Raw genomic sequence first — 13452 nt, 5'->3', positions numbered from 1 at the left:
GTATCTGTTATACAAATACATGTAAATGATAGTAGAGGGTGGGGCACAGGTGGAGCAGGTATATAAGGGGCACACTTTGGCAGTAAGCCATATTATCTTCTCATTCAAGGCTTGGTGTATCCAGTTCTAGAAGCAAATCCAGCTGCAGTGAGTGTGCTGTGCAACAGGAATGGTCATTCTCACCATCCCAAGCCCAGAGCAGGTAAGGGAAACACTCCCACAGTCTTCTGCTATGTTTTATTATTGCCTTAATTAGAGCTTAAATAAGCTTACATAAATGCCACTGTCTCTGTAGGCTTTTTGTAAATAAATGTATTGGTGTGACCCAGTAACTGGCTCATAAGACAGTTTCTGCGGTTTTGTATTACCAATGATCCACAATACCTATTTGGTTTGTTACATTATAAACCACTCTTTTGTATAAACCCTATATTAACACAGTGCTTGTGATTTATATCACACTATATTTATTAATACAAGTATGGGACCTGTTATGCAGAATGCTTGGACCTGGGGGGAAATCCGTCTAAGAGATCTTTCTGTAATTTTGATCTCTGTACTTTATCTACTAAAAATTAATTAAATAAACCCAATAGGACTGTTTTGCCTCCAGTAAGGAATACTTGTATCTTAGTTTGGATCATGTACAAGGTACTGTTTTATTATTAAAGAGCAAAAAGAAAAAGAATTGGGGGGGGGGGGGGGGGGGGGGGGAATATATATGAATTTGATTAAAATGGATTCTATGGGTAATAGCCTTCCTGTAATTCAGAGCTTTCTGGATAATGGATCGTATGCCTATATATTCTCACTGTTATATGCACGTTGCATCAGTTAGTGCAGATATTCTTACAGTGCCTCCTGAGTAACTTTCTTCTTTGGTTGCCAACAAAGCCTATTGAATTATTATGTTGGTTAATAAATATTTAGCTAGAAACTTCCAGTGACCACGTATAATCTCACTGGTGCCTGCTTTTTTATTGGATGCCATAATAACTGGGCTGGGGGCTGTAAGCAGCCACATTGCAATTTCTGGACTATAGGCACACAAGTTTGAGCTGTCTAGTACCATTGAGTCCTATGGAGGCATAGAATAGTCAGTGACAGCCTGTCCTTGCCCCTTTTTAAAGGACAAATTAATCCCCTCTGTTTTCAGTTTCACCCAGTTCAAGGGGAACTTATTCCCTTTATTGTTTTCTATTTCACGCTTTTTTCAAGGGGAGTTAATCCTATCATTGTTTTCACTTTCACCCAGTTTAAAGTGAAACACACTATTGTTTTCCAAGAATGAGTGCCAATGCTTCTAAAATGGCTGCTGGAGCAATTCCTGTTTGGGGAAATATAAAGAGGATTCATAGAAACTAATATTTTCCAAGTTCTACGACTCAAAAAATTCGGGATTTTCGAATGTAAACTCAAAATTTTTGTTTGAACAATTCAAGCATTATCGTAACGTTTTATAAATGTAGCAATAGTACAGTTTAGTTCACATTTATACATTATAGGGGGGCCCTATGTGTTTATGTGAGTGAGGCACATTGTAGGAATCCAAGCAGTTGTGCCTCGGGGTGCAAGAAACAAATTTTAAAGGCAAGGTACATGCATGAACATGCATCCCTGTTTTTGGACTTGGCAACTTCTATATTAGCCATTGGAGCCCTAAATCCGCCCCTTGATCTGTTTAAGTGTTGCTAATAAGCAGATATTTATTGCTACTCCTTTTTCCTCTTCTCTCAGGTGCCGGGAGATGACTCCTTCATCAAGTCCTCCTTACCTTTAGGTTCGTCTGTTGGATCCAAGTGCAGCACAGACACAGAGCTGGGAACACCGATCTACTCATTAACTGCTTACTGCACAAAGGCTTCATATACACCTGACTTGTATTTACTTTGTGCTCATCCTACACACAAACCTGCCATAGCAATGAGTTATAAGAGCCACACCCTGAATGCAGAAGGGACATGGATATGCAGCACTGATCTACTACAACCTTCTTTGCATAAGAACAGACCAAGACTTCTACCACATGGCACCAAAATGTACAATTTTATTCCTCATAGGACAGATGGATTGTGGGAAACCTCAGACTCTCGGCTTCATGGACCTAATTCTGCTGACAAAGCCATAGGAATTCTCAGTTCTTCAAGGAACATAAAGAGAAACTTCAGGCTGAAATATCTGCACCCCAAGAAGCGTTTGCTACGGGAGTATTTATGGATGCAGCAAGATTCATGATTGTTAACATTTGCTTGGGGGACTTGAACTTTGCCTTTATTCTAACTCAAGCTAGATACTGAGAGTGTCGTCATTTATACTTAAAGCTCTTCCATTATGACACTGCACAAACCACATTAGCATTTGATCAGTAAAGATGTTTTTATTCCTTTTTAATAAATTAATTTATAGTCTTCAGTACAAACTGTGTGGTCTTTGAATTTCCCAGAGGTCACAAAAATAAGGTTGGAGTTAAATGGAGCAAATGATGTTGGCCTGTGTAAAATGTCTCCCACTTTCCCCTTGTAGGATATATCATGTGACTGAAAGTTCACATTTGTGCTCAATTGAAGTCCTGGGGGCCCAGCATTCATAAATCACCCCCCCTTTATGGTAATCTGTAGGGTAAAAAATAAACAATTCTATTCATGGGTATGGGGTGCCTAACAAATTGGTGACCCACAGTAAATTTCAATCTCCTTTTCCTTTAACGCTTACTCATGTGTCAGACCATGTGCTGACACCATGTTCATGCTTATCGCATGCTTTTTTGCTTTAAAAAGCACTCTATAAATAACATCTGATTCGTCAAAGTAATTTAGCACGCTGTAAAACGTATATCGCATGCGTAAATCGCGCGCTACTGCAGTGCTTTATTGTAAATGCATTGCGTTAATTCGTGCGTAGAAATAATCCTGACGCATGATTCACAAACACATATGAAGCGTTAAATGCGCTAAATATCGCATTCGCCTGTGCGAAGATTAACGCCTACTTGGAGTAATGAGTAATGAGTTACGTGCGTAAAATTGCGCGCTAATATAGCAAGTGGCGAAATATATCACGTGCAACAGAAAATAACGCATGTGGCAGAAAATAGAGTAAGAAAAACGCAAACAGCATTGCGTCTACATTTTGACGCCTGTCCTTTTAGTGAATCGTGCGTTAAGTCGCAAAAAAATAAGAAGCGATAACATTTTTAACGCATGCTATAAATAGCGCTTGTTTTAACGCACTTTAGTGAATCGACCCCCATGTGTCAGAATTTTAGATTATGATTTTTCAGAGACAAACCTCGAGTACAAGGATAAAATAAAACCAGATGGTTCTTCCTACGTCAGTGGTTAGCAACTATCAACGGTCCAGTGAGATGGCATAGGATTGTCTTTGTGGTATGAATGTATGCTCGTTTATATAGTTCTGCAGTGAATCTGCATTTCTTTAAAATGGTTTTGTGATTGAATTGTGGCTACTGTGCGCTTATTTGGCTTCAGCAAAGGGGCAAGCACAACCTCGCCTGATAGGGAAAGCACAGCTTACATGACTTTGCTTCATCTGATGAAGCTTTCAACCTGTGACAGCAATGGGACAAGCCTAATAAAGTTGTACCTCCTGCAGGAGCCATTGGCGCAGCCTTTGTCAGATGCTGAAAACATGAGTCTGGAAAAGCCATTGATCCTGTATAGCTGATCTGATAAAAATTGTTTGTTAACAATGGACTCAAAATTGAAGTTTTGAATTACATTTGTTTTCTATTTGATAATATCTAATGCACTGGCTTAATTTGTTTTCCAAAATGACCCTTTGTATGTTGGCAGAAGGAATTGTGAAAGTTTGAATTGGCTACATCATATCTATCATTCTCTCTTTGTGTAAATTATCCTTTTATAATATGACATAGTCACCCCCACCCCAGTGCTAAACACATGAAGGGATATTTATAGACATCCACATTTTACACTTATTTTGTCAGCTTTGATTTCCTTTTCGCATTCCATATGGTTTTATATTCGGAAACTTCTTCATGTATTGCAGCTGCAATTTTTTCCATTAACAACTTTGGCTGAATATATGATTTCAAGCCATTATAAATCTCACTCTCTGGTGTTTTGTTCATGTACAGTATCACAATAATGTACTTTCTCTCCTGTAATGAATTGCTTTATAGCGATGAGCGAATCTGTCCCGCCCCATAGGTGGAGCATGGGCTGGGAGAGCTATAATGCCATTGAATTTTCAAATTGAATTTTAAATTCAACTATAACTTGAAATTTTACTAAGCTCGAATGTTTGATTTATTTAAAAATGTGAGTATAAAAAACTTAAAAAAAAAAAAATTGAATGCTTTGAATTCATATTCTACCCAATGCTTTGAATTCATATTCTACCCAACATTTTCATCTGGTCTACAAACATTCCCATTGATTTCTACATTAATTCACAAGCTTTTCAATGGAAAAGTTTTACGTTCAAGTTTTTTGAATTTTTTTTGTACTTAATAAATATTTGAACATTCAAGTTTTGAAAACCATAATTCGAATTTGTTTTTTTTTTTACACAAAAAAGTTGAAATCTTGGCAAAAACTCAAATTCGAGTGTTGATAAATCACCCCATTAGAAATGCAAGATAAAGAATGATACAAATGACAAAAAAAGTGACCATCACAACATATAAGGAATTGCAGATTTATATGATGGGGCACCATGTTCTCAAGTGTCATATTTATATCCCTCAGTCATGGGAGTTCTCTGTTTTTTCATAGAAAAAACTTGAATAATTGTTTTCATTCCAAACAAAAAATAATAATGTCTTATTAATAATAAAGCTTGTCTGTTTAGGGAACATTATTCATATAAACTTTTATTTAGAAATAAATGTCCATAGACTGGCTCTGAGCAAGGGGGGCATTGCCCTCTAAATGTCAACCTTATATCATTAATCTGACTTTTATCTCGCATGCCAACAATAAACAAGACAATTTATTTGTACCTGAGAACAATTTGTAAGCTGCAGAAAATTGGAATATTTGGCACAAAATATTTTACATGTTACCCTTCAATTATATATAAATATATAATCATTGTACTCCATATGTACAGATGAAGCGCTGGGTATCCCAAAACTTAACTAGTTACAAACAGGATAGCCTGTGTTATCTTGCGTTATCTCGTGCCATCTCCAGGGCCAGATTTCTGATCCATGCGCCCCAAGGCCAACCCACTTCACCGCCCCCGCGCACGTTCGCGACTCACCCCCCCCCTGCGAGCGCACGAATGCGCACTGGTGACAATTTAAACTTCATACGGAGCAGTGGGGAGAGGTCCCCATTGCTCCATATGGGAGCGAAAATTTTTGCCGCCCTAGGCCCAGGCCTTTGTGGCCTTGCCACAAATCCGAACCTGGCCATCTCCCTGCTGTGTCAGGGGAAAAAAGGCCTTCTTAGGCTGTTATTCTGTTTTCAGACAGCAGGTCGTGCCTGGAAAGGCACCTGGAACAGGCGCTAAGAGTGATTAAGATGATCCCCTGGTAAAAGCAAATAAAGCACTAGCCTCTGCTGTGGGTAATTACACACTGGGCTGTTTCTGGGCCCTGCATGAACCTAGGTGCAGACAATCACAGCTTTCATTTGCCTGTAGCTGCACAGAGCGTGGATCGGGCTGAAAACGAAAAAGCAGGCATTTTCGGGCCAATCTCCATTTCCACTGTGCTCCATGTAGCTGACTTCTGCCAGCATTGCCCCTCTGCGTTCTTCGACAAATCCAGTTGGTGCAATGTTTATTAGGCGCATCATCACATACTTTTAATAGTATAGTTTGGCATTTTTCCCTCCTCTCTTCACACATTATGCAATTTTGTTTTCCCAGATCTCTGCAAAGAGAATGGGCCCAGACAATAAATAAGTACAAGTAAATCAGCAATGATATAAATAATAGGAACTAGACTTAACAGCAGATGATAGTTTCCTAACATCCCAGGTCTTAACAATTAATCTGTTAGTAATGTCACTCTCGGCACTCTATAGCAGCTATACATGTTCTCTGCTTACCCCTATGCATACCTATTGGCCTGTCTATGTATTGAAAATTGGTCAGATATCAGTGCTGCACATGGAAACAAAAGGCCCTCTCCCAAAACCAGCCTAACCACAAAGAAAAACAGTATAAAGTACAGGTACTTTTTATTACTACAGAGAAAAGGGAATCATTTAACCATTAAATAAACCGAATAGGGCTGTTCTGCCCCCAATAAGGGGTAATTATATCTTAGTTGGGATCAAGTACAGGTACTGTTTTATTATTACAGAGAAAAGGGAAATTATTTAACCATGAAATAAACCCAATAAGATTGTTCTGCCCCCAATAAGGGGTAATTATATTTTAGTTGGGATGAAGTACAGGCACCGTTGTATTATTACAGAGAAAAAGGTAATCATTTAAACATGAAATAAACCAAATAGGGCTGTTCTGCCCCCAGTAAGGGGTAATTATTTCTTACAATCTAATTGGTAACCCTAATATCAAGATATAACTGCCTGGCCAAAATAACCCACCCACAGGCCCAATAAATCCCAACTGTCTACTACGGCATTTTATAGCAGCCCCTTTGTCATTTGCCAGAATCCACAGATTGCCAGTCCGGACCTTCTAGGGGTTATAACACACATACTGAATACACAAAGAAAGTGAAATGAGAAATAATGTTCAGAAATCCTCACTGGGCATTACTGATTATCGAGTTTCTGAGAGTTGTAGTCCAGAGCAAGAGTGTCACACAAGTTTAAGGAACTGATTCACATACAGGGTTTAGCCACAAATATTGTGCCTGACAATAGCATTTATTAAGGTGCCAGGAGCTGTAGTGTCAGTTTACTCCTGCACAGCAAATAATATATACAGTATACAGATCTAGCAGTAGAGTAATAACCAATATTGGTTTGGTACTATAAAAACAAATAAATACATTCATACACCCCCTTGTACCTCTTCACTTACTCACTGAGCTACAAGAGCACATGTATTGTATGGGTTTTATTTTAATCTGGTAGACACAACACATTTTATAGGGATTCTGTTATGATTTTTTTTATGCAAATAATTAATTCTATCAATTGAATTTTATTCTTGAACCAATAATTGTATATTTTTAGTTGTAATATTGGTGTGTAGGTGCCATCCCAGGTCATTGTACCTGGTACTGTGCTTGCAGAAAAAGCCAGCACTTCACAATGGAACTGCTTTCAGATAAGCTATTGTTTCTCATACCCAATGCAACTGGAGGAGTCATGGACAGACTTGGGTGTTTTACTACCAAGTGCTATTCTTATATCTATCACTATGGAATCATTTTTATCAATACAGGTGTCAAGGAGCTGTTATCTTGAACAAGGTATTGATTTATTATTACAGAGAAAAGGGAAAACAATTTGAATTGTTTAATTAAAATGGAATCTGTGGGAGATGGTTTTCCCATAATTTGGAGCTTTCTGGATAGCAGGTATCCGGATAATAGATCCCATATCTGTATTACAACAACTGAATGCCATGGTTTTGGTGTGAAAAGACCAGGGTTTAAAAGGAAAGCCTCTGATGCTACTGGAAAATGTATTTATAAGGATGTAGTCTTTCCAATAATTCCCCCAGAAAGTATGATGCCATAGTTTATTTATAATCTATAATAATATAATCTTTACTTAACATTTCTTCCAAGCACATTTTGATTTAGAAGTAGGCTTTAGGGTGAAGACACACAGAGCTACTAGTAGCAGCTACTTATCGTGGCTACTAAAATAGACAATGTTGATCATTTACTGATAATTGTCTCTATGTGTGTTTTAGCAGAGATACCTTGCCTATGGCAGGGTATCTTCTGGCATTAGGTAGCTGAGACAAGTAGCTGCTACTAAGTAGCTCAGTGTGTCTTCGCCCTTACAGTTGCCACATTGATGGCCTTTATTTAGTAGAGGGCTACTATTGGTAATACACCAGGTGAAACACTGGGAGAGTGCCTCTTCTTACCAATTTTGTTTGTGGAGAAGATACTTATAAATTGGTTATATTTCAAATATCTTAGAATATTAGTACAGGTGATACTAAACCCACTATACCGAAAGTTCAGAATTACAGTATGTCCATCTCCCATAGACTTGATTATAAGCAAAATAAAAAAATTCTCTGTAATAATAGAATGGTACCATGTACTTAATCCCAACTAATACATAATTGATCTTTATTGGAGGCAAAACAATCCTATTTGGTTTATTTAATGTTTAAGTGATTATTTAGTACACTTTAGGTATGGGGATCCAAACTACAGAAATATACCTAATCAGGAAAATCACTGGTCCCGAGCATTCTGGATGACAGGTCCCATATCTGTATAATATCACATGTTGCACTGGTTCCTGGGTACTAGTAATTATTGGAACACTGGCACAGCCCTAGAGAAGGCAGGAAATGGTTATACTTTAGTATCTGGTGTTAAATGCCACTTATGTAAAGTAGTCCAAGCATATAGTTTATTTTCTGACATTTACATTATACTGGGGACACCTTTTCCATCCTTTCAAATAAAGGAATATGTAAAATAGATAAAGAACAAATGTTCTTGATTGCGTATGTGCACCCACATTATTATGCTCATACAGTAACCTGTGATTTATTCATTGAATTCTGTGTAACTAATTAGCAAAGTAATAACTGTGATCTTATCAGGCAGGATGTAAACACAGCACACGTGGTTTAATCAAGGTGGGGTGCATCGCTGCTGTTGTTCTTTATTCAATGAAGCTTTAAATACATTCTAAAGATAAAGATAATAGTGGGTGGGTCCTAGGTGAAACAGGTATATAAGGGGCCCACAGCAAGCACATATTCTTAGAGTTCAGATTTAGTGGCATCTGCTCTAAAGCCAAACTCAACTTCAAGAAGTGTGCTGTGCTATAGGAATGGTCATTCCCTCAACTGCAAGTCTGGATCTGGTAAGGACAACAGGCCTAAAGTTATGGTATATTGTTTATTATGTGCTGTGGCTCACACAATGTTGTAACCTAGTGCTCTACTAACAATATTTAAAAATTAGGGTCTTGGTTACATTTTCGAAAATCTGTATTTCATTGAAGTTGTTGTTAAAACGGAACTATATTAGGAGTAATTGATATTGTAGAGCAGTGATCCCCAACCAGTGGCTTGGGGGAAACATGTTGCTCCCCAACCTCTTGGATGTTGCTCCCAGTGGCCTCAAACTAGGTGCCCATTTTTAAATTTCTAGCTTGGAGGCAAGTTTTGGAAGCACAGAGTCACAGTTTTACTGCTACAGAACCTGCTACAGGTTAGAGATGCCCTAACATTATGGACATCAAGAGCTGGCTTATTAAACCCAATACAAGACTATTTCAGGTCTGGGCTCATTTTAAATAACACGATGTGCCACAATGTATGGAAAAAGCTTGGAGATAGAAACAAATGAGCCACTTTAGCTCAATAAATCCCCCATCTTTAACCTGTGTGCTGTTTGGAGATCAGGGACCTACACCAGACCCTAAAAACATAAATATTCCCATTTGGAAAAAATGTGTACAAAATAAATGTTACTCCCGCATGGACCCATACTTTGAGCTAGAGGAAGAGGATAACTGTATTTAACTGCTTGGATTGGCACTCATAGGAAGAAACTCACAGACAGGACAGAGTAAAATAATCACAGTATATAGAAGAAACCTCCAAAACAGCTTAACGTGTTTTGTGCCTTGGCACTTACTTATAGGCTCCTGAACCAGACCCAATAAACGTTTAATTTCAAGTGAAAATATACTATATTTATAAGAATGGTTAGTTTCACTGTATATTCATGTAAATGTTCACCAAAACACATAGGTATAAATGATTAAGCATAGAAAGGCTTAATTATCTGAATTTTATATTCATTAATATGTATAAAATCCGCCATATTGCTTTTTCTGCTATGCATACATTCCAGTGAAATTTCACCACTTTGGCAATATCATAGAATCAATGACAGAAAGCTTGCTTGTTTAAGAAGTAATCCATTTATAGCTTACAGCTCTCAGATACAGATGTACTCCTGGTTTATCTCGATAAGTAACACTATACAAATATTTGCAGCTTTCAAAATCTGCAATAAAAAATGATCATGACGCGACAATCTTTTATTCATATTTAAACATGACATGTTGATTGTAAAGGGATATTACATTAAAAATAGGTCTTCTCTGTGCCAAAAAATAATCGGTTATTATGTCTACTAGCGTAAAAATAAATCCACATTTTAGCCACTTTTTCTCCAACATGTGTCAGTCTGATTCTTTATTAAGGAATGCAGCTTTTTTATGCTTTATGGCAGACATTCTAGCATCATGTCATGCAGGTTCTAGATCCTCTGACAATGTTGTTTAAACCACTGCAGACCCAAGAGGTTCTAAACTGATGGGGAACTAGCGATAGAAATAAGAGCCTGTTTTACCTATTCATGATGTTGCCCCTTGCTTCTGTGAAACTATTACAGGCTTTTTGCAGCTTATTCATGTGCATGGTTGTCCTTGGCCTCTCTGGCCATAGTAACTTTTAAACCCTTTCATTGGCCTTTTACAGTGAGCAGATAGCAATGGAAATATTTCAGCTCGGTTTAATACAGAGATATATTACTGCCCCATATTCATTTCTAATTGTTAGGGACATATTCATCTAAGTGTGAGCTCATGTATCATTACATGAACATATATGTATATATATGCCTGTATATTGGGGGATATAACCACGTAGACACCACTGGTGGTGGTTGGGGTGGCAAGAATGCTTATGGCTGTTGGCCGATGTGCAATTTAAAACAGTTTTCTAGTAGTGATGAGTAAATCTGTCCCGTTTCACTGAAAAATGAGAGAAACTTTGTAAAAATGTGCGAAATGGCAAAAAATTAGCAAAACGCATCTTTTTTGATGCATGCAACATTTTTACTGTGTCTTTTTTTGACGCGACTGTGCATTTTCCGTCGATAAATAGTATTTGTGGGGACAGAAGTAATCATCCCCTTGAATTTATAGAAGAAATTAATAAAAATTTAATGAATTTTCTTACATTTCATTTCACTTTTCTCCCAGGTGCCAAGTGATGAATCAGCCTTATATCTAGGAGTATCCGGAGGATCTGGGTGCAGATCAGATTGCGTAGAGCTGGATATAAAGATTTGCTCATTATATTCTTGCTGTAGAAAAGAGTCTTGTCTTCTGGATCATGAACCAACCCTGCCAGTGAGTTATAAAAACAGCAGCCTTGCAGTAAATGGAAAATGGATTTGCAGCACAGACCTGCTACAGACTTCTCCATGTAAGAAAAGGCCAAGACTTCTGCCCCGTGACATCAAAATGTATACATTTATTCCTCATGGCACAGAGAGTTTGCAGGAAACATCAGTCTCAGGTCTGCAAGGAGATCTGTCAGCTCATAAATTAGTCAACATTCGGAATTCTTTAAGGAACATAAAGAGACACTTCAAACTCACAACGCTGCATCCTAAGAAGCATTTTCTCAATGAGTATTTATTAAAGCAACAAACGTGTTAATGCTCCACTATTTAGTGGCTTCTCATTTAAAGTTTCTCATTTAAAGTAATAAAACTAAAAAGCATCCCCGTGCCTGGCCTTTATATTAAAATGACACTAAAATTTTTCACATCATGTCAGCATATTTGGGTTTTGGATCTGGTACTGGTTATGTAGTCATGTTGCATTCTCCCCAACCCCACTGCCTTTATGTCACATGCAATAAATATAGGGGATTTACAAAGATGATACATCATTATTGCTAATACTAACATGTGAGTGTAAATGGCAGTACTTTTGCACATTTTGAGTTGCACCAGTTTCAGCACGCATCCAGTATAGTGTAAGGTGCATCACAGAGGTTGACCCCTTCCTCCACATCTGTATAGTTACTGTATAGTTTCCATATCAAACCCCTTGTACAGTTAGCCATCAATATGGATGGGCAAATAGCACTGGTCTGTTTATTTGGGTCAATGGTTCAAATGAGCAGGTCAGACCGTTACGGGGGCATTTACTAACGTTTGGATTTTTTTCACGCTCCATATTTTATTGCACTAAAACCAAAATTTTTCATGAAAAAAAAAATTTTGACTTTTCCAAGACTTATTATGCACCAAAACCGCTACAGTTCCAAATCCAAAATGACTGCAGCTAAAACCTGTCGCGATCATGTAGAAGTCAATGGCATATGTCCCTGGAATATCTTTCTTTGCTTCAAAATTTTAGCGGTTTTTCGAAATCGTCTTTGGATATATGGCTTTTGTGCGAAAATTCGAAAAGATCACAGTTATCGTGTGACATTTTGAAAATGTCACAGTTTTCGAAATTTTTCAGTGACTTTTCCCTGCATTTGTTTTTTTGGGCAGAGTTTTTGATAAATCTATAAGATAATTTTATTTGTAGTTTTAGAAAAAAAATAAAAGTGAGAAAATGTTTAAGTTTCAGTAAATCTGCCTCTAAAAGTATCCATGCATTCCAAGACTGTCTGGCAGTCTATCCACAGTGCGTGTCTCAGCATGTATCACTGCCTTCTTTCCATTATATTTTCAAGGCCAGTGGCACATTAGAAACGCAGACGGAGAAAATGCTGATCAGCTGACTTTTACTCTGTTTTCTGAATGTACTACCAGGCAAGGTATTGTAGCTGTCAGCACACCCACGGGATGGATTTTGCCAAGAATATGCATACTTTTGTATTTCTACTCCAAAATCTGCTTTGGGTGTGAGCTACAAGACCAAGGCAAAGCCTGTGAGTGCACTGAGAACACAATGCAGAAAGAGACATAGGTTAGTCAATATACCCCTCTGTATACACCAGAAAAAAGGTTATGAAGGAATGCTGTTCTTCATTTTTGCCATCTGTAAAACACATTGAAATACAGCTTTACAATCAATGTTTGCCATTTGTCTCACATTCATTCCTGGGTTACTCTTTTGTGCCCTTTTTATCTAATTCTTTTCATTCTGTAACTCAAGACAACCTGCAGGAAATGCAAAATAACTATTACATTGCTATACTATTTCCAGCTGTGGTTAAAGATAAGTGAATTATAAAAGAACAAGTACTGATAGCTTTACTGTAAAAATGTGCTTGTTACATTTAATCATTCAGAAGGGCCCTTATTAGAATGGCATTGAGTAACAAGATAAGCCTTCAACCCGCAGCAAATAATCCACCAGAGACCTTACTGAGGTCCAAGGGTATATAGATTAGGCCTGCTCCTGTATTATCAGAGTTCTAGAGTTGCTACCCTTTACCAGTTTCATTTATACATAGTTAATTGCTTTTATGTTATAGGGAATATAAAAAGCACTGATGGATTTTCTTAAAAATATTTATCTTTCTCCCACAATCTACCTTTCCACTAGCTTCAGGTGCATAGCTTTCTGCAGCAACTGG

General features: G+C 37.6%; 2 protein-coding genes across 2 annotated transcripts; both read left to right on the top strand.

Annotated features, from left to right (window-relative positions):
* Positions 1-24: 24 nt before the first annotated feature.
* On the top strand, positions 25-2415 carry LOC100487334. Its single transcript, XM_002932012.4, has 2 exons — positions 25-202; positions 1738-2415. Exons 1-2 carry the CDS (start codon positions 170-172, stop codon positions 2233-2235), a joined length of 531 nt encoding a protein of 176 aa, XP_002932058.1. The 5' UTR covers positions 25-169; the 3' UTR covers positions 2236-2415.
* A 6448-nt stretch (positions 2416-8863) lies between these two features.
* LOC100487186 lies at positions 8864-12929 on the top strand. The gene is made up of 2 exons (XM_002932011.5): positions 8864-8972; positions 11109-12929. The coding sequence occupies exons 1-2, from the start codon at positions 8940-8942 to the stop codon at positions 11568-11570; spliced, it is 495 nt and encodes a 164-aa protein (XP_002932057.2). The 5' UTR covers positions 8864-8939; the 3' UTR covers positions 11571-12929.
* The last annotated feature ends 523 nt before the right edge of the window (positions 12930-13452 follow it).

The sequence above is a fragment of the Xenopus tropicalis genome, chromosome 9 (assembly GCF_000004195.4).
Source record: "Xenopus tropicalis strain Nigerian chromosome 9, UCB_Xtro_10.0, whole genome shotgun sequence".
Classification (NCBI taxonomy): Eukaryota; Metazoa; Chordata; class Amphibia; order Anura; family Pipidae; genus Xenopus; species Xenopus tropicalis.
Note: the sequence above shows the minus strand (reverse complement) of the source record. Positions and strands in the feature narration are given on the sequence as shown.

Bases quoted from the DNA above. Each gene is read 5' to 3' on its own strand.
- LOC100487334 (XM_002932012.4), top strand. From the start codon at position 170: ATGGTCATTCTCACCATCCCAAGCCCAGAGCAG. The intron at 203-1,737 runs GTAAGGGAAACA...CTCTTCTCTCAG, and splicing joins CCATCCCAAGCCCAGAGCAG to GTGCCGGGAGATGACTCCTT.
- LOC100487186 (XM_002932011.5), top strand. From the start codon at position 8,940: ATGGTCATTCCCTCAACTGCAAGTCTGGATCTG. The intron at 8,973-11,108 runs GTAAGGACAACA...CTTTTCTCCCAG, and splicing joins CAACTGCAAGTCTGGATCTG to GTGCCAAGTGATGAATCAGC.